The sequence below is a fragment of the Pteronotus mesoamericanus genome, unplaced genomic scaffold (genome assembly GCF_021234165.1).
Source record: "Pteronotus mesoamericanus isolate MK-2021 breed Mesoamerican mustached bat unplaced genomic scaffold, CSHL_Meso_final contig_90, whole genome shotgun sequence".
Classification (NCBI taxonomy): domain Eukaryota; kingdom Metazoa; phylum Chordata; class Mammalia; order Chiroptera; family Mormoopidae; genus Pteronotus; species Pteronotus mesoamericanus.
In genome coordinates this window covers 10,294,249-10,320,271 of record NW_026555277.1, presented here as the reverse complement: position 1 = coordinate 10,320,271, position 26,023 = coordinate 10,294,249, and the positions used below count along the sequence as shown (strand labels likewise).

Below are 26,023 nucleotides of genomic sequence, written 5' to 3'. Positions count from 1 at the left end.
TCAGATCCTACTCAAGCCCCCAAGTGATTCTTACTCTCCATGAGTCAGGGACCCCGGGGTCGAAGGGTGTGGTGGGACAGAGGCGGGGTAGGCGGGGGGTAGGGGACTTACAGAACTGGGAACAAAGTGAGGGTGGACAAGAGGGCGTGCGCGCACGCACAGGCCCGCGCGCGGGAGTGTTGGGGAAAGGGGGTGGTCTCCAAAAGGGGGAGGGGAGAAGCCAGGGGGCGGGGAGAAGCAGGGCCCTTTAGGATCCGGCTGCCGCGGCCGGGGAGGAGAAAGAAGCCCAGGAGGCGGCTCCTGAGCTCTCAAGGCAGTGCCACCTGCCCGCTCTCTCGCCTCGGTCGCGCTCACCATCACCAACATGCTGCGGAGACTGAGCGGCCCCGCGCTGCCGCTGCTCCTGCCGCCGCTGCTGCTGCTGCTGGGCGCCGGCGTACGCGCCGAGGTGCTGTTCCGCTGCCCGCCCTGCACGCCCGAGCGCCTGGCCTCCTGCAGGACCCCGTCGGCCGGGGCCGGGCGGCCCTGCGCCGAGCTGGTCCGGGAGCCCGGCTGCGGCTGCTGCTCCGTGTGCGCCCGTCTGGAGGGCGAGACGTGCGGCGTTTACACCCCACGCTGCGCCCAGGGGCTGCGCTGCTATCCCAACCCGGGCTCCGAGCTGCCCCTACAGGCGCTGGTCCAGGGCGCCGGCACTTGCGAGAAGCGCCGCGACTCCGACAGTCCCGAACAGGCTGCAGGTAAGGCAGGCTGGGACAACTAGTTGGGAGAGACTTGGAGGGCAGCGTGAGGCCTGGCTGGAGGCTGTTTTGCAGGGAAAGTGTGCGCGGCAGGACCTCAGAGACCGTGTTAGCGGAATCTTGAACAGCTTTGGGGGACTATTGGGAGGGGGGCCCGAAAGTCAAGCCCGCGAGGGGACTGGAGTTAGAGCGCGCGGAGGAGCCTGACTACTGATCTGTGGGGATACGTAGGGAGAGGAAAGGCACCTCTGTTACCACGGTTTCCCCGGGTGGAACGTACCCTGGCTTATATTTTGGAGGGGATGTTACTGGGGTGTAAGGGGTGATCAGATCTGCGGAAGTAGGCACCGAAAAGTCCTGGAAAGGGTCTGGTGGAGGGCGCTACTGTAGGGTGGAGGTGGCGGATGCTCGTGACACTGAGGACCTCTGCTGAAAAGGGGCGCAAGGAAAAGGCAGCGGCGCGTTGAAGAACTCTTCTGCCCCTGGGATTGTGAGGTGAGAAGAAAGGACTTGTTGGTACCGGCAGGGTGGGTTGATTAGGGGAAAAATGAAAACGGACGCCGCTGCTTTTTTTTTTTTTTTTTTAAACACAGAGGACGGAAAAAGATCTTGCTATTTTGTTGGACGGAAAAATAAAAGAGGGGCATTTGGGAGGCAAGGAAGAGACCCCAGCAGTTGAGTCAATGGCACTTAAGCTGGGTCCCCGGGTGCAGTCCCGGGGCAGCATCTGGGCCCCAGGAGACGCCTGGGCGTTGGACGCAGCTCCTCTTATCGGAGCGAGGTGGTACCCTCATCCCCCTTTCTTAATTTGAGGGAATTCTTCCTCTCCCAGAGAATGGAGACCCTGAGATCCTTTGTAAGGGCCTCTTCCCCGCCCCCAAAGTTTCTGGAGGGACACAGCCAAACTATAAGGACCTCGCTTGTTTTTTGTATGTTTTTAAGATTACAAAAGCCTTCTGCCTCAGTGGTCTGGAGGAGGCTGTAATTATTTTCTTTCCTCTTGGAGACAGTGGTGAAGTGTGTCCACTGACCACTGCTGTTTAAAAAGCAAGTGAGTCTGACCAAGTTTCTCAAACTTGGAAAAAAAAAAAAGAAGAAGAAGAAGAAGAAGAAGGAAGAAAGAAAAGAATAAGTGAAAACATTCTTGATTCTCAGCTTTTGTGGTCATTGTACAACCAACCGCCAGACTCCTTCCCCTCACCCCCTTTCTCTGGCCTGCTATTGTTTTTTTTCCCTGTTCTCCTTGAGAACAGAATTAGGGGCCAGAGTTGAAATCTTTTTCTATTTTTCTCCAGCGTATTTTGACCTTGAGTGCAGAGCGAGTTAGGGCTTCCTCTGAGCAGACTCCAAACGGGAACACCTCAGTCCAGTATTCTGCCTCTGGCTTACTTCACCAACCTCCGTACCCCACCCCACCCCCAGCCCCAAGCCTGCCTCAGAGTTAACCCTTCCATCCTGCTTCTCTTAGAAAGTAATGCTCAAAGGAAAAGGACTTGGCAAAGGCCCTTCACGGTGGGCTGCCAGTCCCTTAGTCCTGTGTTCCTCCCCCGTCGCCCCCTGGTACCCTGTGGTCCACCAGGGAGATTCTGCAGCTTCTGAGCTGAACTCTGTCAAATTAAACAACTTCCTCAGCAGGGTGAACTTTTCAAAAGGCCTCCAAGTTCATAGAATCATTTGGATTTTGACTGTTTTTAATAAAGTGTGTGTTACATGGCCTTCCTAAATGTTTTACTTTTTTTTTTTTTTTTTAAATTTTCATCTCTCTCAGTCTTGGCCTGAAAACTAGCTGTCCTGCTTCCCGAACCCCGGCAGCAGGTTAGGGTCTTCAGAAGGGAACAGATGCAGAGGTTCCCCATTCACGCCTTCCTGGAGCCAGGAGGAGGCAGTTGTCAGGGGAGCCAGGGGACAATGGGGTCAGTTCAAGGGAAGAATGCCACTCTGGATTTTCTTCCTGGTTATGGGACTCCTTCCTACCCGCTAACCCCAGTTGCCTCCTGAGCTTTTGGCATTTTTCTCTTGTGCTCCAGACTGGTAAGAGGGGACACCAAAGTTGGGGATGGGGAGGGAGGGTGGGGGTGGGGGTTAAATGTGGAAGCCTAGTGAGCACATTGGGAAGGAGTGACCAAGAGCAGGGTGCCTGAGGCACGAGCAGGGCCGGGGCTGCGGGGCACTGCCAGGGGAAGCCGAGGCTTGCAGGGATGTCAGGAGGAGAGAGGAGCAAGTGTGAGGCTTCTGTGCAAAGAGGTACTTGGGCTGGGGCAGGGAGGGGGCGCTGCCTGGAGATTGCTGGGGTCTGAATCGGGTGGGGGCAGGGACTGAGCCAGGCCCAGAAGAGACCTCTGCACTGAATGGTGCTGCCTCCTACTCTTCTCCCATCCCTTTCCTCCCCCTCTGAAGAGTGAGCCTACACCCCCCCCCACCCCCCATCCCAGCCTGCATTCCTCTTTGAGCAGGTTGCTTTTGAGAATTTTAAACATACCCTCTCATTTCGAGGCAGCAAACCCCAGCAGTTCCGGCTTCGCTGTTAGCTCTTTTGTCTTTGTTCCCAGGGCTCAGGGGCTGTGTCGCTGGCTTCCTGGGGATGGCTGGGATGCAGGGGGGTGGGGGTGGGCACTTCAGCCGGTTCTGAGCCTGCATCCCCTGGGGGTGATGGGCTGGGACTTGTCAGTTCAAAGAAACCCAGAAGTCAGGACTGGAGGTTGGAGTGGGTGGGTCTGGAAGAAAGATGAGAGAGAGATTCTGAGATCTGTGCGAAGTCCGAACCTCAAAAGTGTGTGGCTGTGTTGGGTGGTGGAGTGGGCAGACGTGCCTAGAAATGCTGGGTAAGAGGGTTTGGGCCCTTTCAGAATTCAGGGTCTTCCTGAGCAGCTCTCTGCCTCCTTCTCTGCCAGGTACAATGCTGGGGATTACGAGGGGGGAGGGGGTGCAGGCGGAGCTGCCCAAGTGGCCGTCTGGCCCACATGAAGGTACGGTAGGACTGTGCCGTCATTCAAAGTCCCAGGGCAGGCAAGCAGGCAGGCCGGCAGGCCGGCAGGCCGGCAGGCGGGTGGGGTGGTGGGCCACATGGGCTTTGCTTCTGCAGTTGCTGGGGGAGGAGAAAGAGGGCAGAGGCAAGCACTGATTTACAGTGGTTCAGTGCAGTTTGAAAAAAAGGGGAGAAAAGCAATGGGACTTCTGGCTCAAAGTGCTGCTTTGCATCTTGTCTTGCATAAATTTGCATACTGAGTTCAAAGTCATAAAATAGACTTGGGGAATGAGTGGGACCCACTCTCAGGGATTGCTAACACCGCTATCTTCCGCTCCCTCCCCCTTTCTGGACAGAACATGCAGAACTCACTCTGCTAAGCTGCTCCCCCTGAGTCACCGCCCCACTGGAAAGAAATGGGGGAGCTGAGGGCTGCTGTTCCTGGATCCCCTTTCTTGGGCACTCGGCGTTCCTTGGCTATGGGGACCTAGCAGGGGTGGCACTGTGCGGTCTGGCGTTGGAGGCAGGACTGGTCTGGCAGATGTGGCTCCATAGGTCCTGAACCTGCTAGGCAGGCAGTGTCCTGGGGCTGCCATGATGCTGGAGGCCTGAGATTTGAGGAAGTCACAGAATCCGAGTCTTTGCCTCCAGTCTCCCTACCCATCTTCCAACCTGTGTCCAAAAGTGTTCAAGGAAGACGGTTCCCTTTGTGTGGTAACAATGATCCCGTCCATTCCCTTGGCTGGGTATTTCAGGAAGCTTTGAGAAAAAGCAGCTCCTGTATAACAGCATTAAGAGCTTTTGCAAAAACAAACACAGGGCTAAGGACTCTGAGTTAGAATAGGTGGTAGAGCCTTAGGGGAAAGAAGAGCTCAGCTGGTGTGGTCATGAAAATCTATCTATGCAGTGGTTCTTGGCCAAATTGGACTACTGAGTTTCCTAGCAGGCAAAGGGAAAAGTAAGTTTTATATGGTTCTTACTGTTAGTTTACCTTAGCATTGAGTTTTAAAATAAATTTTTCAGGCAAATCAGTCCTTCGGGTGGGGGGCGGGCAACATGGAAATGTGTCCTATAAACATGCCCTTGGGTTGCCTGCAAGTGGGAGCATTTTCAGTCACCCGTTGTCAAATGTTCGAGGGATTACTTTGAGAGAGTCATTGCTCTCTAGCCCAGTGCAGGTTCGATTCTAGCTGGCTCTCATATTAGGTGTTCTCTGCCGTTGAAAACGGGACACTCAACTGTTAAGTTTTGATATGAGGAAGTTCCGAAAATTCCTGACTGTAATGAAATGCAGAATAGGAGCTTTATTTTCAACGGGGAGAGGAGGGCAGAGGGTGGTGGCAGGACAGGCCAGGGGCTGCTAAAGGGAAGGAGCAGAAAATAAACAGATTGTGCCCACATTTGGTTTTGTCGTTGGCTCTCTCCACGTTCTACAACACTGTACAAGAAAGTTATTGTTATTATTATTTTAAAAGAGACTCCACGTCCAGGGACTACGTTTAGTTCCAATCTGCCCTCTCTGTGTTGCCTGCTGCCCTTTTCCTCCCCTGCTTTCTCCATCCTGTCTTCTCAACACCTTCTGGACCCTTCTCTCTTCCTGGGACCTGACCTCGGACACCTGGCTGGATGCAAGAAAATGGCATGGAAAAAATATTTGCCCCAGCCTTCCTCAGGGATCCAGTTAGAGGGAAACCACATAGGTGATTGGAGGCTGGAATGTTTGAAACAAATCTACTCCTTAAACGAGGCGGGTGGTTGGCAGGCAGTGCAGGGGCCATGCTTTGTGGGTGGGGGGAGTGGCCATTTTCCCCTAAAAGAGTGTTTGTACTAGGGCTGCTTCTGCTGAAACTAGAGCTCAGAGGAGTGAGGTTACCCTTTCAGTCCACCAGGGGAGCTGGTGATCTGGTTGGCAGGTGCTCTGGGCCCCTCTGCGTCTCCTGTCTCCTTGCTGTCTCTGGCCAGCATTTTGCTGAGGTGGCAGTCATCTTCCAGGAGATGGATCGTCTTCCCCTCTGTTCTTATCCTGTTATGAAGCAGCTTCTTTGCCTGCTTTGTCTTCTGTCTATGACATCCCTGAGAGGGAGGCTTTTTGCTTCCATTTCATAGGTGTGAACTTGGGCTTCGTCAAGGGGCATGTTAGCAGGTAAGTAACAGGATGAGAGGCTGACCTGGCTGGATATCTAAGGGAGTGGAATGTTGGCGGAAGAAGCCTTTGATCCTATCAGCCAGAAAGAAGGTTTGTTCCTGGATACCTGGCAATACACGGGTTTTGATTCATCTCTGCCAGGTACAGATTCGGTTGTTTGCATTCCCTTGCCTCCTCGAGAGGCCCACGTCCTGGAGCTTGGGGACTTAAGAAATGGAAGTGGCCAGTGTGCAGCAGTCAGGAGAGACGGGAGGCTCCCGGGTGCGTTGGGGGCTTCTGGAGTGGAGAACTCCAGGACTGGAGGGCACGAGGGGACTGAGAAGAGGCGAAGGTGGAAGCAGCCTGGCCTCCGCTGTCCACCGACCTAAGTTCCCCTGCAGACCGGTCTGTGGGAACCTGAGTGGTGAGAGCATGAGTGTATGTCTTCTTTTTCCCATTTAAAAAATTTTATTTGAAACATTTACGCTTAGATACACTTAGATATATTCACAGAACTTGCTTACCCCATCATTTTTATTTTCAATTTTTCAATTACAGATTACATTCACTATTATTTTGTACTGGTTTCGGGTATACAGCATAGTGGTTAGACAGCCATATACTGTGAGTGTGTTCCCCCATACTTCCAGTGCCTACCTAGCTCCATACATAGTTATTACAATATCATTGACTAAATTGTATCTCTCAAATGGGGTGTGTGAGACAGGGCCGCTGTGGTCATGGGAAGTGGCTGGCATGTAATAGCTTCTCACACATGGCGCTGCCTTAATCTTGGCAAGCGATGTCTCCTTTCTGATCCTTAGCTAGCCGGCCTTTAAAATGAAGGCCACACCACTGTGTCAGGCAGGCTGGTCCTCTCCAAGGGTTTACTATGGCATGTAGGGGCCTCATTAGAGGCGTGTTTTCTCTGAGCCTCAGTTTCCATATTTGCAAATCAGGAATGGATAGAACCAGCTCCACGGGGTCATGCCTGCATAGATGTGTGCGTGTGTGTGTGTGTGTGTGTGTGTAAAAAGAGATAATGCATATAAAACTTAAGCACTTGGGTTTTTTTCTTTTTAGTAAGGGGTCACTTAATTTCTATCTCTTCACCTATAAAATGGAAACATCCATACCCCTGGCCTATTCTCATAGGCGGTGATGAAGCCCTTTGCAGAAAGGGTAAGGAAACTATACTTTAAGTGCAGTATAAACCCAGCTGGCAATGGTTTGAAGTCAACAGGCTTGCATCTTTAATGGGATGAGTTAGGCAATGCTCTTTGGGGGCCATGTTCGGTGTCTGGGACTGACCATTGTTGGGAGCTTCACTCTGTTGTGCCTAGATGGGGCTAGAGGGACTGTGGGGAACAGAGGTGGCCCCAGAGTTGGGACACTGGATACTCGTGCTGGCCCTGCTGCTCACAGGTGACACAGGGCCGCCTTCACCTGGCCAGCCAACCTGCAGGACCCAACCCTACAGCTGCCTGTGTTCAGAGGATTGCTGAGGCTACATCATAGGTGGGAAGCTCTCTCCTCCGCAGGTGGCCCTCCATGGGACACCTGTGAGGACCCAGGCTTCGGAACAATGGGTTCGAACCCAGCCGGCCCTAACACCCTTAGGATGCAGGGCGCCTGTGAGCTGGGAAATATTATTGAGTTGTCAGAAACAGCAAAGACACCACGGTGCCCGTTTCCTGCTTCAGGAAAATGGGCTTTCAGGTCCATCCTGTCTGAGCCGAGGGTGCCAGAAAGTTGAACGTGATCCTGGCAACAAAACTGGATGTTCCATCCAAAAAAGGTGACGTTTCCTTACTGTGAGCCTCCAGAGTTTACCTCACTCTCAGTGGGAAGCAGCATTGCCTTTCGCGGGGGGCTGGAGAGACTCATCGGAGACGCTGGAGTTTTTCCTAATGTCTGATTGCTTCTGTGGTCCCAGAAAGCCCTTGGAGTGACAGCCTGTCTGGGCACAGTGATGACTGTTCTCAGGCATCTGATGGAGCTGACACCTCAGGAAGTGGAGGAGATCGATGCTTGAGACTTCATGGTTAGCATATGCTTGTGGGGAGACCCAGGGCAGTAAGGACAAAGCACTGGATTTGCCGCTGAGAAGCTGGAGTGGCTGGTCCCCTTAGACTCTGGGCCTTCCTGGTATGCGTGGTGGGATAGGAAAGCCCACTTTACAGATGGGTACCCAGCCCAGGAACTTCCTTGGCTTTCAGGTTCCAGAGTAACTGCCCCCCACTTCACCTCCCCTCCGCTATGAGTAAAGTATATGAACTATAGGAGATTTTTTTCTTTCTGTTGGAAAATGCACCATCCCCCTATGCCTCTGTGCCTACTTGGCTCCTAACCCTCGACCCGCTCCTGCTCCTTCACAAAGCCAGGGAAGATCTGGGCTGGCTCCGCTCCTGGGTGTCAGTCAGCATGCAGAGGGAAACCTTGCTTAGAAAGCTGCTCCCCCGGAAAGAAATACAAAGTGGACTGTAGTCAGGAATTGCTCCCCCCCCCACCACTTTTTTTTTTGCGGGGGGAGGGGTACATTTGGCAGCCCTTTGGGGCCCCTTCTGGCCGCCAGCCCCACAGCTCTTCCTGGCTTTTGGGAGGCGAGCAGGAGTGAAGGTTGGGGAGAAGGGAGCAGGGGCTGGCAGGCCTCCAGCTGCCGGGCAGGAGAATTGGCCCACAGGCCCTGATTAAGTTGGCCCGAGAAGAGCCTGGGGAGGTTTCTAATTAGTGGACGGGTGTAGGTGTGTCAGCCTGTGTTCATTCAAGGAACTGAGCTCTGGGAGCCAGGAAGCTGAGGAGGGGAGGGCACTGAGCCCAGGAAGTCCTTGCTAATTTGGGGAGGTGGGAGTGGAGGCAAGGCAAGAGGAACGTGCTCTGCCTGTTCCATCCTGATAGGAGTTGAGGAGATGGGGGCCTTTTAACTGCAGGGATCCGAGCTGGATTGTCGGGGTGCAGAGAGCAAAGGGGCAACCTCAAAGGGTAAATGGCAAAACAATGATAATTAAAATTGTTTTCTTTTTTCCAAGACATTGTCCATTTCTACCCAAGTGCCTGCAGGGTTTTTTTTTTTTTTTTTTTTTCCATCTCTGTTTTAGCCCCAGGATTCTCCCCACTTGACAGGTAAAGAAATTATGGCTGCATTCAGACTGAAATGCCAAGGCAAGCACAAACCATAATGGATGGACCAGAATGGAGTCCCGTCTCCAGCTTTTCATTCCAGGGCTCCAGTCCATCAGACGCACACATGCAAAGAAGCACTGAATTATATACTGTTGCTTGGAAAAGCTCCTTTTCCCTGGGAGGTAGTAATTAAGGCATAACTGCTCAAAAATGTTCCTTTATGCAACTTCCCAGGAAATTTTTTTCAGGCCTATTGTCTTGACTTCTGGGTGGAGGTGCCAAGTTGCCTCACGATGGTGACCTTGCTTTCTAAGTGCCTGAGGCCAAGATAAAATGCAAATGGCAATTCATTCGGGGCCTGCCCCTGTATCTGCCCGATAAGGCTGGGTAGTTTCTATAGCAACAGTGGCATGGGGTGTGCCAGGCGGGATAAAATTGGGGGTGGAGGGTGGGAGGTGGGAGGGGTTTATTGGATCCCAAAAGCTTTTGAGATGGGTGGGGCCAGCTGACACCTGACCTGGCTTCCTTCCCTAGAAGATGGGGGTCCTGTGGAGATGGGGAGGGGGCGAGGTGATAGGGAACAGAAGAGATGAATTGCTGGGGTCAAATGGTCTGGTTGAGGGTCTTAATTTAGGTGATAGCAAGTGACTAGATTCTGGGTGGTTAAGAGATATGAGGCTAAACAACCTGGGTTTGGTTTTTGGCTCTGCCTTGCCTACGTGACTTTGTACCAGTGGCCTCAGACCCCATGGCTTTTTCTTCAAGTGTGAGAGGGGATAAGAAATTATCAACCTCATGTGATTGATATTAAAACAAAGTTATGTACACAAACCACTTAACACGGAAACTGGGTGTTAGGAACTTGGATAATCAGATGTGGCCATGTAGGTTCTGGTCCCCTTCTCCCCCTTCCCCTGGTCTCAGCACACAGAATAGAAGGTGAATGGCAAGTGCCTGTTTGGGGGTGTTTTCTGATCGGCCAAGTTTATTGAGAAGAGATATTTATGAATCCTGTTTGGGTGTGGCTTACCAGGGCAGCTGCCATTGGCGTGGCAAGTCCAGCCTGAAGTCAGTGGCGGGAGGTTTTTCCAGTGGGCAGTCGTGGCCTTTGCCGTTGCCAGTCATCAGGGTTCTCCCAGTGGCCGAGGCTGGCCATGGGCCCACGTGTGCCCGAGAGGTGAGGCTGGCTTTGCTGGTTGCCTGTGGTTTGGGATGCTGCCTCTAAATCAGGAGAGCATAACCAGGGGAGGCAGCTGATATGCAGCATTTTATCAGACAAAATTAGTGAACTTTTAGTTGAAGGAAAAGAAAAGCATGGTGACCTATTTAAAGATACTTATTTATATTCAGGACGCTTCTTGTGCTGGTTTGAGAGTGTGGCCGGCAATCCTGGACATCTCTGCAGGTTTTTAGTTGTGTGTGTGTGTGTGTGTGTGTGCGCGCGCGCGCGCGCGTGTGTGTGTGTGTTTTTAATCCTCTGTGTTCAGTTTATCAGTATCTGAGAACACTCTTACTGGCATGGAGAACAGGTGGTCAAGGGGGAGTGTGGTAGCAGAGAGGTGAGTAGGTCCCAGCCTTTATTCCTCTATGAGAGATGGTTTGCTGGGTCACGTCATTGAAACTGTGGGCAGGGACAGTTGTTTGGGTCCTGGGAGAGGGAAGTATCCTTCCTCCCCCTGCTCTTGCTTCCATTAGCTCTCTGCATTTCCATACTCCTAACCACTTCTGCTGCTCTGGGGCCTAGATGGTGAGGGGAGAGGCCAAGAAAGTGAGACAAAGAAGTGATATAATGTGATACCCTAGGCTGGAGGGTGGTGAGGTGCTCTCTGGGTAGCCAGCTTTTCTAATGGATTGAGTGCATACTGTGTGCAACCTCAGAGACTAACTACATGAAAGTGCAGCTGTCATTACCACCTACAGCCCATGCTTTTTGATCCTGGAGGGGAACAAGAAAAGCACTGGGAGAAGCTGAATACTGTCTAAAAAGAAACCGAGTCAGTGGAGATGTATACAAAGCTAACGCAAATAAATGGGTGGCCCCTTCTGCTGCCTTTCAACAGGGAAGTCTGTGCAATTTGTCTCTTGCTTTAGATCTTTCCCATGAAACTCTTGGGTGGCTTCTAACCTGGATCTATCCTGTTTTGATTTAAGGCTGCTTTCTCTCTTGTCCTCAAGGAGCCAGAATAGGTGTCTCCCTTCCATTGGGCATGACTGGCCCTTGGGTGCCCCCACCACTCTGCACCTGTGGGCACCCCTGAGCCCTTTTGTGCTGCACCAGGAAGAGCCCGTCCCTCTGTTTTCTATTCTTAGGCCTAGGCATCTTGGTTCCTTCGTCTTCCCCTCCCTGACCTTTTGAACCTGTTCCTTCATCTTCCGTCTTTCCTCTGACTCATGTCCCAGTTCTTCAGGCCACACAGACCTGACCAACGGCCCATGTGCAGTGTCTGACTGGCAGCCCTGGCCTCTGAGGGTGGCAGTCAAGTTGGCCATGTTACTATTGTTGGGTATTGTTGGAACCCGTCAGTGGGGTTCCAAGGTCACCCCAAATTTACTAACACACCTTGACAAGAGAGAGGTGATCTTTTAAAAAAGGAAGTGATAAAGAATGCAGAAAAGTACTAAGAGTTGTATAATAACACCAATTTACCGCCCAGAATGGGGAGCTGTTGATTATTTTCTCATATTTGTTTCAAGTCTTCTCCTTCTTCTCCTTCTCCTTCTTCTTTCCTTCTTCTTCTTCTTCTTCTTCTTCTTCTTCTTCTTCTTCTTCTTCTTCTTCTTCTTCTTCTTCTTCTTCTTCTTCTTCCTCCTCCTCTTCCTCTTCCTCTTCCTCTTCCTCTTCTTCTTTTCTTCTTCTTCTTCCTTGTTTGATTCATTCAAATATTTATTGAGCAGTTAGGGAGATAAAAAGGTGTTTAATATATTTCCAAAAAGGTGAGGCAAATGAACAAGTAGAAAGAAAAGTTCACTGAATCACAGCATTCAGACAAGATCGGGTACATTCGGGGCGGTGTGGCGGTGGACTGAGTCACAGCATTCTAAAGAACAGTGCTTTCGGAGAGTGAGTGCGATTTAGCTTCCCAGTTGTGCCCAGGATTGTTCAATGCATTTTTTCTATGCATGCTTGCAATTTTGCTTTAATCTCTCCTACAGAACTAGGTCCTTTTGGTGTTTTAAGAGCTTTTTTTCCTGTTATGTGAAGGACTCTTGACCTTTTGATTTTGGTGTTGATGGTTTTTCCAATCTGGTTTGATTTTTGTGCATTTTTGGGTGGAGTATCTTGTATAGATTTCTTTACTGGAGATTTTTCTTGAGTTTCCACATCCTCAAAATCATCATCATCATCTTCTTTATCCACAGCAACTTTTACTTTATTCTGTGGAACCTTGCTACCACTTCCAGGGGCAGAAGGCTTTCCAGACATACTTAGGAGCTTCACATCCTCCTCCTCACCTCCTGACTCTGCATCTTCCTCCATAGCTACGAAGTGCTGTCCACGAACATGCACAGGTCCTGAACCACACTTCAACCGTAAGACCGTAAGACCATGTGTGGTGTTATTTCAAAGCCACCATGGGCAACTGCTGGCTCTACAGGCATTCCCAAAGGTGCCAGTGTTACTTCGTTTGGGCTGCCTTCGTAATTCATTGCCCGTGCTTTAATACCATGCAGTTCATTCTTTGCACCAGCCTCTAACCTGACCAGTTGTAAAGACAATTGGTGCTCATTTTCATCATTCTCCACCATACAGTGATAATCTTTGTTGGCCTTTAGTTCACAACAGTTCTGGAGGTTGGGAGTCCAAGATCAGGGGGCCAGCCTGGTCAGGTAAGGGCTGTCTTCTGGGATGCAGACTTCTGGTTGTGCCCTCAGAGGGTGGGAGAGGCTCTTCAAGTCTTTTTTTAAGCTTCCCCTGATGCCCTCCCCACCAGCCTCCAGTTTGCCATCCCTTCGCCCCAGAGGCAACCACCAGCACGCATTATTTAATGTTTCTCTTTCTTATCTAAACAGATTTGGTAATAGATGAGCGTTATTAGACTTGTTCTCTGAAAATAAATTGCAAATGTACATAACAACTTTCATTCTGCAACTTTTCTTCCCTGTCAACCTTAGGTTTTTGAGATCTATTCACATCAAGTAGATCACACGAGTGAGCATAGTTCAGAGCTATTCTTTTTATCAGCTATATATTATTCTGTCGTATTATTCTACTGATTTACTTATCCACCCACCTACTGAAAGACATGTGGGTCCAGTTGCTAGTAGTTTTTTATAAGCACGAATAATGCTGTAATGAACACTGTTGTACCTTTGCGCACCTGTCTCAGAGAAGCAGAATTGCTGGGTCAGGCACATTCTTCCTGCTCCCATAGCCCCTGGTCCAGGTTTGCACCAAAACACGCTCTACACTCACTCAGGCCTGCAGCAGATAGGTCACCTTGCCGGGTGCATTGATGGCTTTAGTTGAACCAGAGGAGAAATATTTGGGCACCATGGAAAGGAGTAAGCTGATAGTGCTGTTTGCCATCTTGGTATCAATTTCTCTGGCTCTTCAAGGGCAGCCTGGCTCACGGAGTCCCAGAGGACCTTGGCTGAATTGGAGCTTGTTTTTGTTTTCTCAAACTGTCTGCCTTGGCCCTGACCCTCCTCAGGCCTTTGTGATTCCAGGAATGACCCTGGTGTTTATAAAGCAGCCCTTTGAGAGTCCATAGGCAGGGAGGCTCTGGAGAGGCCATGCCGTTTCTGCTCACTCAGGAGATGGCAGCGTGAAGCCATGCTCCAGAAATCGCCACGATGCCTGGCCAAGAAACGCTCCTCCGTGTGCACCCAAGCACGCGTGTCTGTGTATGAACCCATGGATTGAGTGGAAAGAGCTCACTTGACTGCGACTTCACAGATCAGATACGCAAAGCCATAGCTCTTGAAAAGAAGAGGCATCTTCCTCCCATCACAAGAAGTTCAAGAAACTGAGTCAGGAGAGAGGATCACAAAGGGATGGGGCCCTGGAAATGCCAGAGTTTGAAGGGGGTTGTTAAAAATACAGATTCTTTGACCTTTGTCCAGGCTGCTGTCTTTGAACTTGTGGGGCAGAGTTCAGGATGTTATTTTTAGATAGCTCTTCAGTTGATTTCTGATGAACAGCTATGTTTGCAAACCAGTCACCTGGTCAAACCCCCTGGATTTGCAGATGAGTACACTGAAGACTACACATCTGAACTTCTTTGCTGGCGTTACTCAGAGCCTTGGGCGGTAACATCAGGATCAGGGCCTTGGGCCTCCAGGCCAGTGCTGTTCTTCCTACTGTGCTAGAACTGGCCAGACAAGGCTTTTGAGTCCAAGGGCTGGTGTTCCAAAGGAAACCTAGGAAGGGCTCAGGGGGCCTTGGCAGACAGTTGGCTCTCCGCCCTGTATGATGGAAGGGGCCTCTGTCTATTGACCATTCCACTCAGAGTTGACTGAGCTCTTCAACATTTGGCTGGGTGACAGGCCTGTCATACTTGTGGGGCAGAGAGAAAGGCCAGTTCCTGCTCTTGTGTGATAAAACCTGGAGGACTTGTGGATCTGGAAGGCCTGAGGAGGCTTCTTATGGCCATTTCCTCCCATGACGGGAATTCAGAGAGAAGGAACCACCTCCTTTTGTTTGAAAACCATGCTGAGGAGTCACTAGTCTGTTCCCAAGGGATTTCTCCCAGATCGTGGTGGCATCTGAGGGATTCCAGGTTTGCTGAGCTGGCTCCCTTGCAGGGAGCAGGGACTTAGAGAGGGGAAGGAGGAAAAGGGAGATTGGAATGAAGCTGGCTATCAGCAGGGGGCGGGTGGACCGAGCGGGAGAGCACAGTGGACTAAGCTGGGCTGTGTCCTGGGAGCCAGCCGGCAGCCCAGCGGCCCTGCGTACATGCATTGTTCATGCACTGCCACGTGTCGCCTCTGGCCTTCTGAAAACTAGGCATCCCCCACTCAGAGACACTGAGGACCTCAGGTTAAACTTTAGCTGAAAAATAGCGAATAGGCCCTCTTGCCCTCCCCATTTCTGACTTCCGCCTTGCTTCCCACCTCCCAGCGTGGCCTGAATTATCTGCCCAGTCTCTTGGTGGGCTGTGTTATTGAACATAGTGGCCACATGCTAGAAAGAGTTAGGTGACCACAATCAGCCGTCCAGAGAGCCCGGCTTCAAATTCTCTCCAACAAAAGCCGTTTCCCCGAGTGTTGGTGAGTTTACTTTGAGTCCTGCCTCACCTGTGCATGCACAGCAGTTAAGAGTCACCGCCTGTCCTCCTCCCTCCCAGCCACTTTCTCTCCCTCCTTTCCCCTAAATTCTGTCAACAAAGTTAATTCAGGCAAATCCATACTTGCCCAAATGGCAGAGATTTAGTAACACAAAGGATGTATATTATCAATAAAATCAAGGTTTAGAAGAAATAAGCAAATAGAACTCTCTTATTAAAACTTTTCTCCCCATGCATTTGGCTGTTTTACAGAGCCGGTATCACCCACTTTTCCCTCTGTCTATCAAATATAGCTTTCCTTTAGCCATTCAAGAAATAGCATGTTTCTTCTAAAGCTTGATTGTTTTCACATTGGGAATTTGAGTGATAATCATACTGTATCTTATTTAAGTATCAGCCTTCATGTTAATTTAGGAATATTATTCCCATTTTCCAGACTTGAGAAATTACAGCTCAGGAAAGTTACAGGGTTTGGCCAAAATGATGGTTGGGTCATAAGTGGCGAATTCAGGACTAGAACTCAGGGCTCTTGACTCATAGAGCTCTTTACCCAGTTGGGTTTGTTAATGAATTGTCCACTGCCATGGGCATTGATAGAGAAGTCGTCCAGGAGGGAGGAAGATGATAATATTCATTCTTTTGCTCAACATATGGTAAGTATAAGTGCTTTTGGGGAGAAATCAACGAAGAAGTCTGGAACCAGGAAAGCAGCTAGTATCCTCCTGGCCTGTTAGCTGGAATCCATTGGAAATGGGCTGTTACCTGTTGAAAGAGGTAAATCCTTTGGAGGGAATGGTAGATGTGTGGTTGGATTAGGTCATCTCTGTAGTGGCCCAGGTTCTTAGATTTCTAAATAACCATAAGATAGACTAAGGAAGTGGTTAGACAATGACTAGATTTTTTTTCAGAAGAACCTGTTGCGAAGATGTATGATGGTTCTGGAAAAAGGTCTCCTGAACAAGAACGGATGCCTCACACTCTAAGCAGGAAGGAACAAGCGGTTACTTTTAGATCCTAAGGTCTCCTTTAGATCATGAGTCGCCAACTGTCTGTTGGAGTACTGAGGTCAGAGTGTCACGCTAGGAGAAAATGAGGTTTCATGGGTGCAAGGATCTGCTGAACACCAAGAGTTTCCATTCATCGAGTAAGGTTGTCAGCGCTACAATCAAAAAGATTACAACCGGGGTGGGGGAGGGCTATGCTGAAATGACGTTACAAAACCAGTGTGTGATATGAGTGCATAGAAGTAGACCAAGTTCTTCCTCTTGGTGTGTTGGCTCCCAACTGCCCTCCTCAGCTGGGTTAGTGAGGCTGGGTCAGAGGACAGTGTGGGGACAGCAGGCCACTTGTGAAGCACCTCTGATGATGGCAGAGAGGTTGTGTGTGCTCCTGTAGGCCCAGATGGTGGTCCTTCTTGGTTTGCTCTCTGTAAAATGGGACAACTTGTCCATTCCCTCTCATTCCACCACCCTTTCAGGATAGGAGTCCTGTCTCATCCAGTGCGCCCAAATGAGACTGGGATTTTCTATTTTGCATCTGCTGTCTTTGGAAATGCTTTACCTTCTGTAAATAACTGGGAACCGCCCTGCTTTCAGCATTGACCCATTTCCTGGGTCTCTATGTAGAGAACAGCTAATGCTTACTAATTCTCAGGAAAATCTCTTCGCGGGCCATGGAGGTCCCTAGCGGTCCTTTCCAAGCCCGAAGGCTTTTCCAGCGATGTGATTTGGCTTTAAGAACTGTTACTTGGAGTGACTTTTGTACTGCATCCCACGGAGCTGCATACATAAGTGGTTGCTTAATAAATATTATTCTGAACCTAACTCTCTTAGGCAGAAAAAATGCATCTTGGTATTTTTGTTCTGAGGGCAAATTCCATCTCTAGCTGGAGTTCTACATCTGGAATGTTTTCTTGAGGATGGCTTCTGTCACCTATGAGAATGTATGGGAGGAACTTGCTAATGTGTGATAATGGCCCTGTCTGACCGAGTGTGGGAGGCTGTGGCAGTACTCCCTCCCTTGGAGGGGGGATGGAAGCAGCTAAGCATCTGTTGGAATCTTTCCGGCCTCCTATTGGAGGTGGCTGCTGTCTGTCCACGTATTACCGATGAGCAGAGCGGAGGCGCAGAGAGCTTAAGCCACGTACCAAGGGCTACACAGCTAAGTGGTGAAGCTGGGATTCAGTCAGGGGATTAGACTTGGGAGCTTGAATTCTTGAACCTCTTTGGTGGGGGGTAGTAACAGTCAAGGAGTTAAGGCTTCTCCCAGCCTACAGTCCTTTCTGATCTCCGCCCAGTCAACTATTTCCTTCCTCTTCCCGGGGCTTTACTTCAGGTTGTGGAGCGTCAGCATGTGCGTCAGCAAACCAGACCCATGGATTTCCTCATCTAATTGGCATGTTCTTTGGCAGTGATGAGATCAATAAAGGAATGGAACGCAACATATCTTTGAATCCATGTGGCCTCCGTGTGGGTGGACAAACTGACCTTCACCTCAGAGAGGTTGGGGGCATCTCAGGACAAGAAGCCAGCTTCTCCTGGGAGGAGCCTGCCGAAGAGACCTCCATCTTCTGGTACCTGGATCAGAGCTTCATTAATGACTTTTGTGGGCCCCTTACTCTGTAGAAAAAAAAATAATTCTAAAATCATATTTTATAACTGCATCTTGTAACTGAAGGTATCAGTATTGTACAATATATTAAGACATTGTCTTGGACCTAAAAGCCCCTTTTTCCTTCTGATTTTACAAGAAATTGAGGCATTCTGTTAGACCCCTGGGCACAGTGCCTGCTGCGCCCAGTGAAGGAGCAGGCCCTGCCCAGAGCCCACAGGCCCGGCCCACATTCGTCTGTGCGCCTCTCTTTTTCATCAGACTTGTTTCCAGGGCTTACGGAGGGCCTGGCATTCTGAATGCTGACCTCTAGGACTTGGCCGAGGAGGGCATCTTTGGCTCTGTCAGTGGTACGAGTGCCCGGGAGAGCTCAGAGAAGAGGGGGCAGCAGCCTGAGTCCTCTGGGATGCCCAGGGCAGATCCCTGCCACGCCGAGAAGGTGGACTGGTAGGCCAGAAGTGTGCCTGGGCTGAAACGGCGGGGTCCTAGCGGAGGGTGGGGAATAGAGGGGAGGCTCTGCTTTATGTGGGCTCCGGGTTCTCAGCACTGGACCGGAACATTTTTAGGCCTCTGGATAAAGTTTATGTCCTCGACAGTGGTTTTTCACCTGGGCAGTTTTTCCTCCAAGGGGCCATTTGGAAATGTTCGAAGGCATTTTTGATTGTTCCGACTAGGGAGGGTGCTGCTGGCACCTAGTGGGCAGAGGCCCAGAAGGTTGCTCAGCATTCTGCAGTGCTCAGGGCAGCCCCTAGGAAGAGGGTCTGGTGCCAGTGTCTGTTGTGATGGGGCTGGGGGACCCTGGTCCAGGGAACATTCCAGGCATTGGGTTCAGGTGAGTGGAGCCTCCCCTTCTCCAACCAGAGAAATGTGTGGTTGCAGCCACAGTGGAGACCAGCTGTCTTAACTTAGCCTGGGGGCAGGCAGGTAAGCCTTCCCACCAAAAGAGAGGAGAGGAGACGAGACGGGTACGTTTCTTAGAGTCACAGGCTTCTGACAGCAGAGTGGAGGGTTCCAGAAATGGGGGCAGTGTGCTGCACCAGCCAATTCCCAGAGTTCTCGTCTTGTCTAATTCCCATGTGAGCAGAACACAGGGTGTCGAGTGCTGGACGTGCTGTTGAGGTCTCCAGAAATTCTCTCTCCCACTGTTGGCAGGAAGCCAGCTGGTCAGGGTGCCGTGAGGATGGGGTCATGCCAAGGGCAGCTTCAGGTACAGGGGTTTGGGCAGCCAGGGAGTTCCCATTGGATCCTGGGTGGTTCCCAATGCAGGAGGGGATAAAGGACTTTTCTAGGCACCTTGCTATCCTCCTCCTGTGATCCCTGGGCCAGGGCCTGCAGGGACGGGGACGGGAAGCCTGAGGCTGTCGCACCAGGTGCAGAGAAGCTTGAATAGGCGGAAATGGCAGGAGAACTGGGATGGTGAGAGTGGGCGTGATCCCGCCCCTTGCCCCTTAACTTGTGCCAACAACGGGCTTATGTTTCAAAGGTTAATACGAAGGATGTGGAGAGTTACTGAATCAGACCATCGTATTTATTTTCCAAGTTTTTCCTCAGACTCTCCCAAGCCTCTCTCCTCCAGCCTCCTGCCCTTCACCTCTGTTATCTGAAGAGAGAAGGGGGGTCTTCTTCACGGTTGGCCACACCTGCCTTACCAACCCCAGAGGGTGTCCCTGGGCAAACCTGGTGGGACAGAGAAAATTTGTGCAGCCAGTCAAGGCTCCATGTGTCCGTGCTGACGGGCAGCTGAGCCAAGAACTGGGACGACTCCTGGGGCCTCTGGATTTCTCCTGTTTTAGCCCCAAAGAGCCACAAGAAGATCGCACGGTGGGAGAAGAAAGTTGGGATGGACTGATGGGTCTGGCTGAACAGGATGGAACAGGTCCTGCCCAGTCTGGTGGCAGTTGCTTCAAATCAGCCTTCCCCTGTGGGTGGTGTTGGGGCTTTTGCAACAGGATTGAACCTGTGCTTGGTTTGTTTATGGTAAAACCCAGGCTACCCAGAGCCCCTGGGGAAATAGCCATTCTAAAGAGAAAAATTTTCCAGGTTTCAGAGGACTGACTTATTTAAATATTTTGATTTTTATTTCTCTAAAGTTTAACAATTAAAAAAAAATGTTGACTATTTGGCATGCTGACCCTTTTCCCATTTGGACATCCTGAGGTCATCATCGTCATCATCGCAGCTGTCATTTGGGGCTCCGCTGTGTGGAAGTCCTCAGGGGTCATGGGTGGGTGCAGAATTGTTTGCTATGCACTCAATATTTCCAAAGTTCTTATGTTTTGTTTTGTTTTTAACGTGTGTGTGTGTGTGTGTGTGTGTGTGTGTCCTCTCTCCTCCCTGCCATTTGATACTTCTTGCCTCTATCCACATGCCTTTCTTTTTTTCTCCTTTTAATTTTGTTGATTTTATTCTGCGGTGGCCTCGGAAACCAGACATCCAGAAACCAGGCTGACGGGAGTGCTGTGGCTGGGAACCGTCGGGGTTCCCATGTGCTGGTTCTCCCGTGTCTTGTGAGTGAGGCCCCCCCCCCCCATTGATGATGCACAACGTGGTGATAGCTCTTCTAATGCTTGGAGACTGATCTTCCTCTGTCTCCTGGATTTGGTCGGGTTCCACGTTGTCTAGGTAATGAGAACGGAGGCAGTTGTCCTCTTCATCGTCATCACCATCGTCGCAGTGATCACCACCACCAACACGACATAGAATTGCTGTGTTCCAGGCCATAGCCTAACTGCTTTATCAATAACACATGCGCAATAGTTCTGGGAAGAAGGAACTGTTATTATCTATCAATTTATGGTCAAGAAAACAGGCACGGAGAGGCTCTGTGCAGGAGAAATACTGCTGGTACAGAAAGTGGCAGAGCTGGGATTCCACCCAAGGGTTCCTGCTTCCCTGGTGCTTCTAGTTGGGAGATAACGGGCCGGCCTGAAAAGGGATCTACTGGCGCTCATGAGCACTGACCAGGCATCGGGCCCTGAGCGAAGGAAAGAGATGGGAGCCAATCTCTGTTGGACACTGCCAGCACCATGCCAGTGCCTGGTCCCCTGGAATCAAGCGCCAACTACCCATGGCACAGAGGCATGCCCATCCCTTAGCTTGTGAGTGGTGGCATCTACTCACTCACAACAACCTTGTCCTTTACAGGGAAGGGCCAGCCCTTTCCACCATACTCAGCACTGCCCCCAAGACAGTGACCAGCTGAGCCCGCCACACGTGTCTACTTTCTGAAGGGGCCGCTAAATACTAAGAACTTAGCCTGAAACTTGCGTATAGGAATATTTTAAGAGCCATCAAGTTGTGTTTGGGGCTGTGCGTTTCTGAAGGTGCATTAAAAGGGAATAGAAAATGTGCAAAATTTGTTTAGAAACACTCCCTCTACACCCCCGGGTCTTGTCGGAGCCTGCAGGGCAGCCGCTCTGGGCAGTGTTGTCTGAGGCCCTGTTTGCTCTGCTGTGTTTGCAAGGGGCTGTTTGAGTCCCGGCCCTCCTTGTGTTCCGGCGACTTGTCGCTCTGGTTCCTGCTCTGATCCTCTGGCTCACTGCCGTCTGGATACGCCTGAGCCAGTGTGAGACCTCGGCAGCTGGGGGCTGCTCTCAGGGCCCCCTCCCGCTGAGCTGTGCACACAATAGGAGCCTTTTCCTCTTACTCACTTCTTGGTGGTTTAAGAAAGCCAAAAGAGCCCTGACCAGTGTGGCTCGGTGTGTTGGGCATTGTCTTGCAAAGCTAAAGGTCACTGGTTTGATTCCTGGCCAGGGCACATGCCTGGGTTGTGGGTTCAGTCCCCAGCTGAGGCATGTGTGAGAAGCAACCAATTGATGTTTCTCTCCCTCTCTTTCTCCTTCCTTTCCCCTCTCTCTAAAAAATAAATAAATATTGAAAGAGACTTCATGAATGTTCCTTGGATGAATGTTTGGTTGAAGTAAAATGAAACTTCAAAGTTGAGCAGGTCATCGTTCCTGTTCTTGGGGCTCTCGGTGTAATAGGGTTGGCAGTGGCACGCCATGCACAGATGTGGGGACAAATCAGGGTCACAGTGGTACTGCTGCAGAGGCTGCAGGGGAACTTGAGAAAGGGCAGACAAGAAAAGGAGGAGTCACAGCAGAAGGTATTGGGACTGTAGGTTCTGGTCCTGACACAGCTCCACCTTCTTTATGTTTTAAAATTTCACCCAGTCCGTGCCCTTTCAGACCATGCATGATGAATCTCTTAAACTGGGGGTTAGTGACGGGTGACTCTGGGAGGTCTTCGGGAGAATGACGGACCCCTGAAGGGACTTCACCCCATTGCACAGTGAGAGCCTGAAAGCACGATCATTCCTCTGTGTTCCTCTGCTCCGCTCCCGGCTCCTGGGATGGAGGCAGAACAGAGCAGGCATCGCATGCAGGCATTTAAGGGAGGGCCCCAATAAGGCCACCTAAGAGTTTCCGTGAAGCCAACATTGATAAGGCTTGTATATCACCAGTGCAATTGCTTAGATATTAGTTATCTCTGTCGTCCTCATTATCAGAGGCCCAGACAGTTCCCAGATGGCCCATCTCCCTGGAATTTCTTTGCTTCTTCTCCGCAGACAATGGCGATGACCACTCTGAGGTTGATGACCATGGGGACGGGACAATCGTCGGAGGTGGAGGCAGTGCTGGCCGGAAGGCCTTCACGTCAGGCATGAAGGAGATGGCCGTGTTGCGGGAGAAGGTGACTGACCAGCAGCGCCAAATGGGCAAAGGTGGCAAGCATCAACCCAGCCCAGATGACTCCAAGAAGCTTCGGCCGCCATCTGCCAGGGTCAGACGGGGTCGGGTCTAGTTGGAGGGGTGGGAGGACAAGTGGAGTGAGGGGGAGGCCACATTATAAAATCATATGAAGGCAAAGCACTTCCTGGTCCTGCCCTTAACATATTCAGTGACCTGGAGGCCAAACAGAAGAGAATGTCTTTGGAGGGTCCGCAGTATCTTTGGCTGCAAAATGAACTGGGCATATGGTTTCTTGAAGTTCTTTCCCTCTAAAACCTCCACATATCTGCGTGGCTTTGGAACATGGATGCTAGAGATGGAGATGGAGCCGCCTGAATTTGCTCACTGGTGCTGCGATGCACTCCCCTCGCTTGGCTTCTGCTCCTCCTCTTTCTGGCCCAGCTGTGCTCTCTTGGGTCTTGGCTCCAGCTGAGTTTATGGAAGGGAATGGAGGTTGGGCCACTAGCTTGGGGTAGAACTATGCAGAGACAACTACTTGAATTCAGTATTTGCAAGTAGATTCCATCTTGACTCCTGAAAGCCACCAACACAGCAAGGAGAGGAGTGAAAATTCACAACCATGTGACCTTCTTTTGGGGGTTGGTGAGGCACACTGAGAAGGTGGTGAGCTCACTGAGCTGGGGGTCAGAAGACCCTTGTTCCACGAGCTACCTGTGTGGCCTTGGGGAGGTCCCTTCCCATGCATGAACGTTTATTTATTTTTTTTAAAGATTTTAATTAATTTATTTTTAGAGAGAGGAGAAGGGAGGGAGAGAGGGAGAGAAATATTGATTGGCTGCCTCTTGCACACCTCCAACCAGGGACCTGGCCCGCAACCCAGACCTGTGCCCTGACCATGAAGCGAACCTTTCAGTTTGCAGGAGGACACCCAACCCACTGAGCCACACCATCAGGGCTGAGCTTCTCTCTGGGGTTGCTCCCAGGGCCATTCTCTAAGTGTCCTCTGTGCCCGTCTGTTCTCGTAGACCCCCTGCCAGCAGGAATTGGACCAGGTCCTGGAGCGGATCTCCACCATGCGCCTTCCAGATGAGCGGGGCCCCCTGGAGCACCTCTATTCCTTGCACATCCCCAACTGTGACAAGAACGGCCTGTACAACCTCAAACAGGTGAGAGAGGATCTACCTGGGCCTCTGGGGTGCCTTGTTCCTGCCCCACCCACCTGGAACCCTCGCAGGTCTGAGAGCCAAGTACTGGAGAGCTAGGCTTCCCTCCCTGGCCACAAGCCTGGCAGAGGCTGACTCTACTTGTCCAGCTACCCTCCAGTAGTGGTTGGTGCCCAGGTTGGGAGGGAGCCTCTTAGGGAAGGGATGTGGCTGACAGCAACCAGTGCTTTTCAGCCTTTAGTGAGCATTAGAATCACCCAGAGCTCATTCCCAAGCCTGACCCCCAAAGACCACCAGGAGTGTGCATTTCCAACAAGTTCCTGGGGTGTGCTGATGGCCCATGGGCCACAGTTCCAGAATCACTGATTTAAACCATTGATCAAGTAGCTGCTCTGGTTTTCAAGGATCACAGGGAACAGAGACTCAAGGATGGAGAAATACCACTTAGTAGTTGTAGAAACAGTAATGGAACAGCCTTGTAAGTCCATTAGAGAGCAATAGGGAAGTGTAAGTAAACCACCCAGAAACCGTCTCTCCACCCTTCTGCTCTGTTCAAGTGCCTCCTAATCATCAATGTGTACAGGCGGTATGTCTCCTTAACAGTATCAGTATTTTCATAGAGCCGCATGGAGTTTGTAGTGATGATTGGCTGTTCAATATTGGTCACTTGTCTCTTGACCAGCCCACCTCTCACCTCTTCCCACTTGTCCCCTGTATCGGGAGAACGACCATATATAAGTGCCTTCCGCTTACGAAGCGGAAGAGAGAAGGCATGGCAGGGAGAAAGGGGCGAGGCGTGTGGGCCCCCCTGGACATCCTGTTTTCAAGCAGTGGCTCTGAGCCCTGGCTGCGCACAGGGACCTGCTGGGCAGCTTTAACCATCACAGATGCCAGGGCTGCACCTGCGAAGCTTCAGTTTGTAGCCTGGGCGATGGCTGGGCACCAGGATTTTTAGAGCTCCCTTGGCAACCCTCCTAAGTGGGCAGTCAGGATGGAGGTCGAAGGCGGATATGTGGAACCCAGAGGTGGAGTACGGGGTTCTACTGATCCTGGCGCAGGGGAGGGGTGTCTCTCTTCCCCACTTTCTTCCCAGCATGCCTCGCCCCTCTCATTCAGTCCAGCGTTAAATGCTATTTGTGCATGTGCCCTCTGAACGTAAGCCAGCTACCTTATTTGGAGCTGTAAAGGAGAAATAGTGATCTTTTCTTTAAAAAAACCAAAAAACAATAAAGAACCAAGCTGTGTGCTCTACCATACGGGTAACACTACAGGCATTTGCGAGACTCATTCATTTACGGGTAGAGCAGGGACCCTGCGAAAGAAACGCCTGGGTGGGCATCTCAGCTGCGGCTCTTCCTAGCTGTGTGACATTGGGCAAATTACTTAAGCCCCCTGTGCTCCTGAATCGTCATCTATAAAGGGGTGACATAATGGGAATTCCCAAGGTGGTTGCGAGGATTAAATGAAAGTATATGGTAGATATAAATTGTAACCGAGCAGCATGTAGATTGCTTGCACGGTGCCTGGCACATAGTAACGCCTGTGCTAGTGTTGACTTTCACCATTATGTGCATTACGTGCATTTTTCATCTCACACTGGGACTGAACTCCAGTGTGCTGGGTCCCCACGGGCTGGGACCCCCTGCAGTCTTTCCATCTTTGGGCACCTCCACAGCCGTGCGTATCAGAGCGTGGTTCCTGGGCCAGCAGCTTCAGTGTTAGCTAATTTCAGGCTCACCCCTGACCCACTGAATGGGAATCTGCATTTTAGCAAGATCCCCTGGTGCACATTTAAGGTTGAGAAGCACCACCCTGCGGCCCTGGCTCCGCACACAAGGCGCTGCTCAGTACACGGTTGGGCTGATGGCGGAACGAAAGCTGGTGGCTGCAGGGTGGCCTCCATGGTCTCTTCTCTCTCTTCAGTGCAAGATGGCTGTGAATGGGCAGCGTGGGGAGTGCTGGTGTGTGAACCCCAACACCGGGAAGCTGCTGCAGGGATCCCCTACAGTCCGTGGGGACCCGGAGTGCCATCGCTTCTACAATGAGCGGATGCAGTAGACCACAGCCGGCCGGTGCCTGGCACCCCGCCACCACCTCTCCAAACACGGGCAGAGAGAGGAGAGAGCTTGGGTGGTGGGCGGGGGAGGATTTCCCAGGAGTTTTGACACATGTATTTATATTTGGAAAGAGACCAGCACCGAGCTCCGCACACCCGCCGCCTTGCCCCTCCCCGCGGGAGAGGCTGCACCCCCTTCTCGAGTCCCTGCTGGGAGGAAGGGGTGCCTGCAGAGGCAGGGCTGGGCTCCAGGTTCGGGAGGGGGAAAAAGAAATTTTTATTTTTAAACCCCTGTGTCTCTTTTGCTTAAAATTAAAGAAAGGAAA

At 51.1% G+C, this 26,023-nt stretch overlaps 1 protein-coding gene and 1 pseudogene across 1 annotated transcript; one reads left to right on the top strand and one right to left on the bottom strand.

Moving 5' to 3' along the window:
• The first annotated feature begins 299 nt into the window (after positions 1 to 299).
• Positions 300 to 26,023, top strand: IGFBP2 (insulin like growth factor binding protein 2). The gene is made up of 4 exons (XM_054585678.1): positions 300 to 737; positions 22,355 to 22,569; positions 23,504 to 23,644; positions 25,565 to 26,023. Exons 1-4 carry the CDS (start codon positions 365 to 367, stop codon positions 25,697 to 25,699), a joined length of 864 nt encoding a protein of 287 aa, XP_054441653.1. The 5' UTR covers positions 300 to 364; the 3' UTR covers positions 25,700 to 26,023.
• On the bottom strand, positions 12,051 to 12,613 carry LOC129080360 (nucleophosmin-like; annotated as a pseudogene).

Coding starts and splice junctions, on each gene's coding strand:
- IGFBP2 (XM_054585678.1), top strand. CDS start 365: ATGCTGCGGAGACTGAGCGGCCCCGCGCTGCCGCTGCTCCTGCCGCCG. Junction 738..22,354: donor CAGTCCCGAACAGGCTGCAG/GTAAGGCAGGCT, acceptor TCTTCTCCGCAG/ACAATGGCGATGACCACTCT. Junction 23,645..25,564: donor GCCTGTACAACCTCAAACAG/GTGAGAGAGGAT, acceptor CTCTCTCTTCAG/TGCAAGATGGCTGTGAATGG.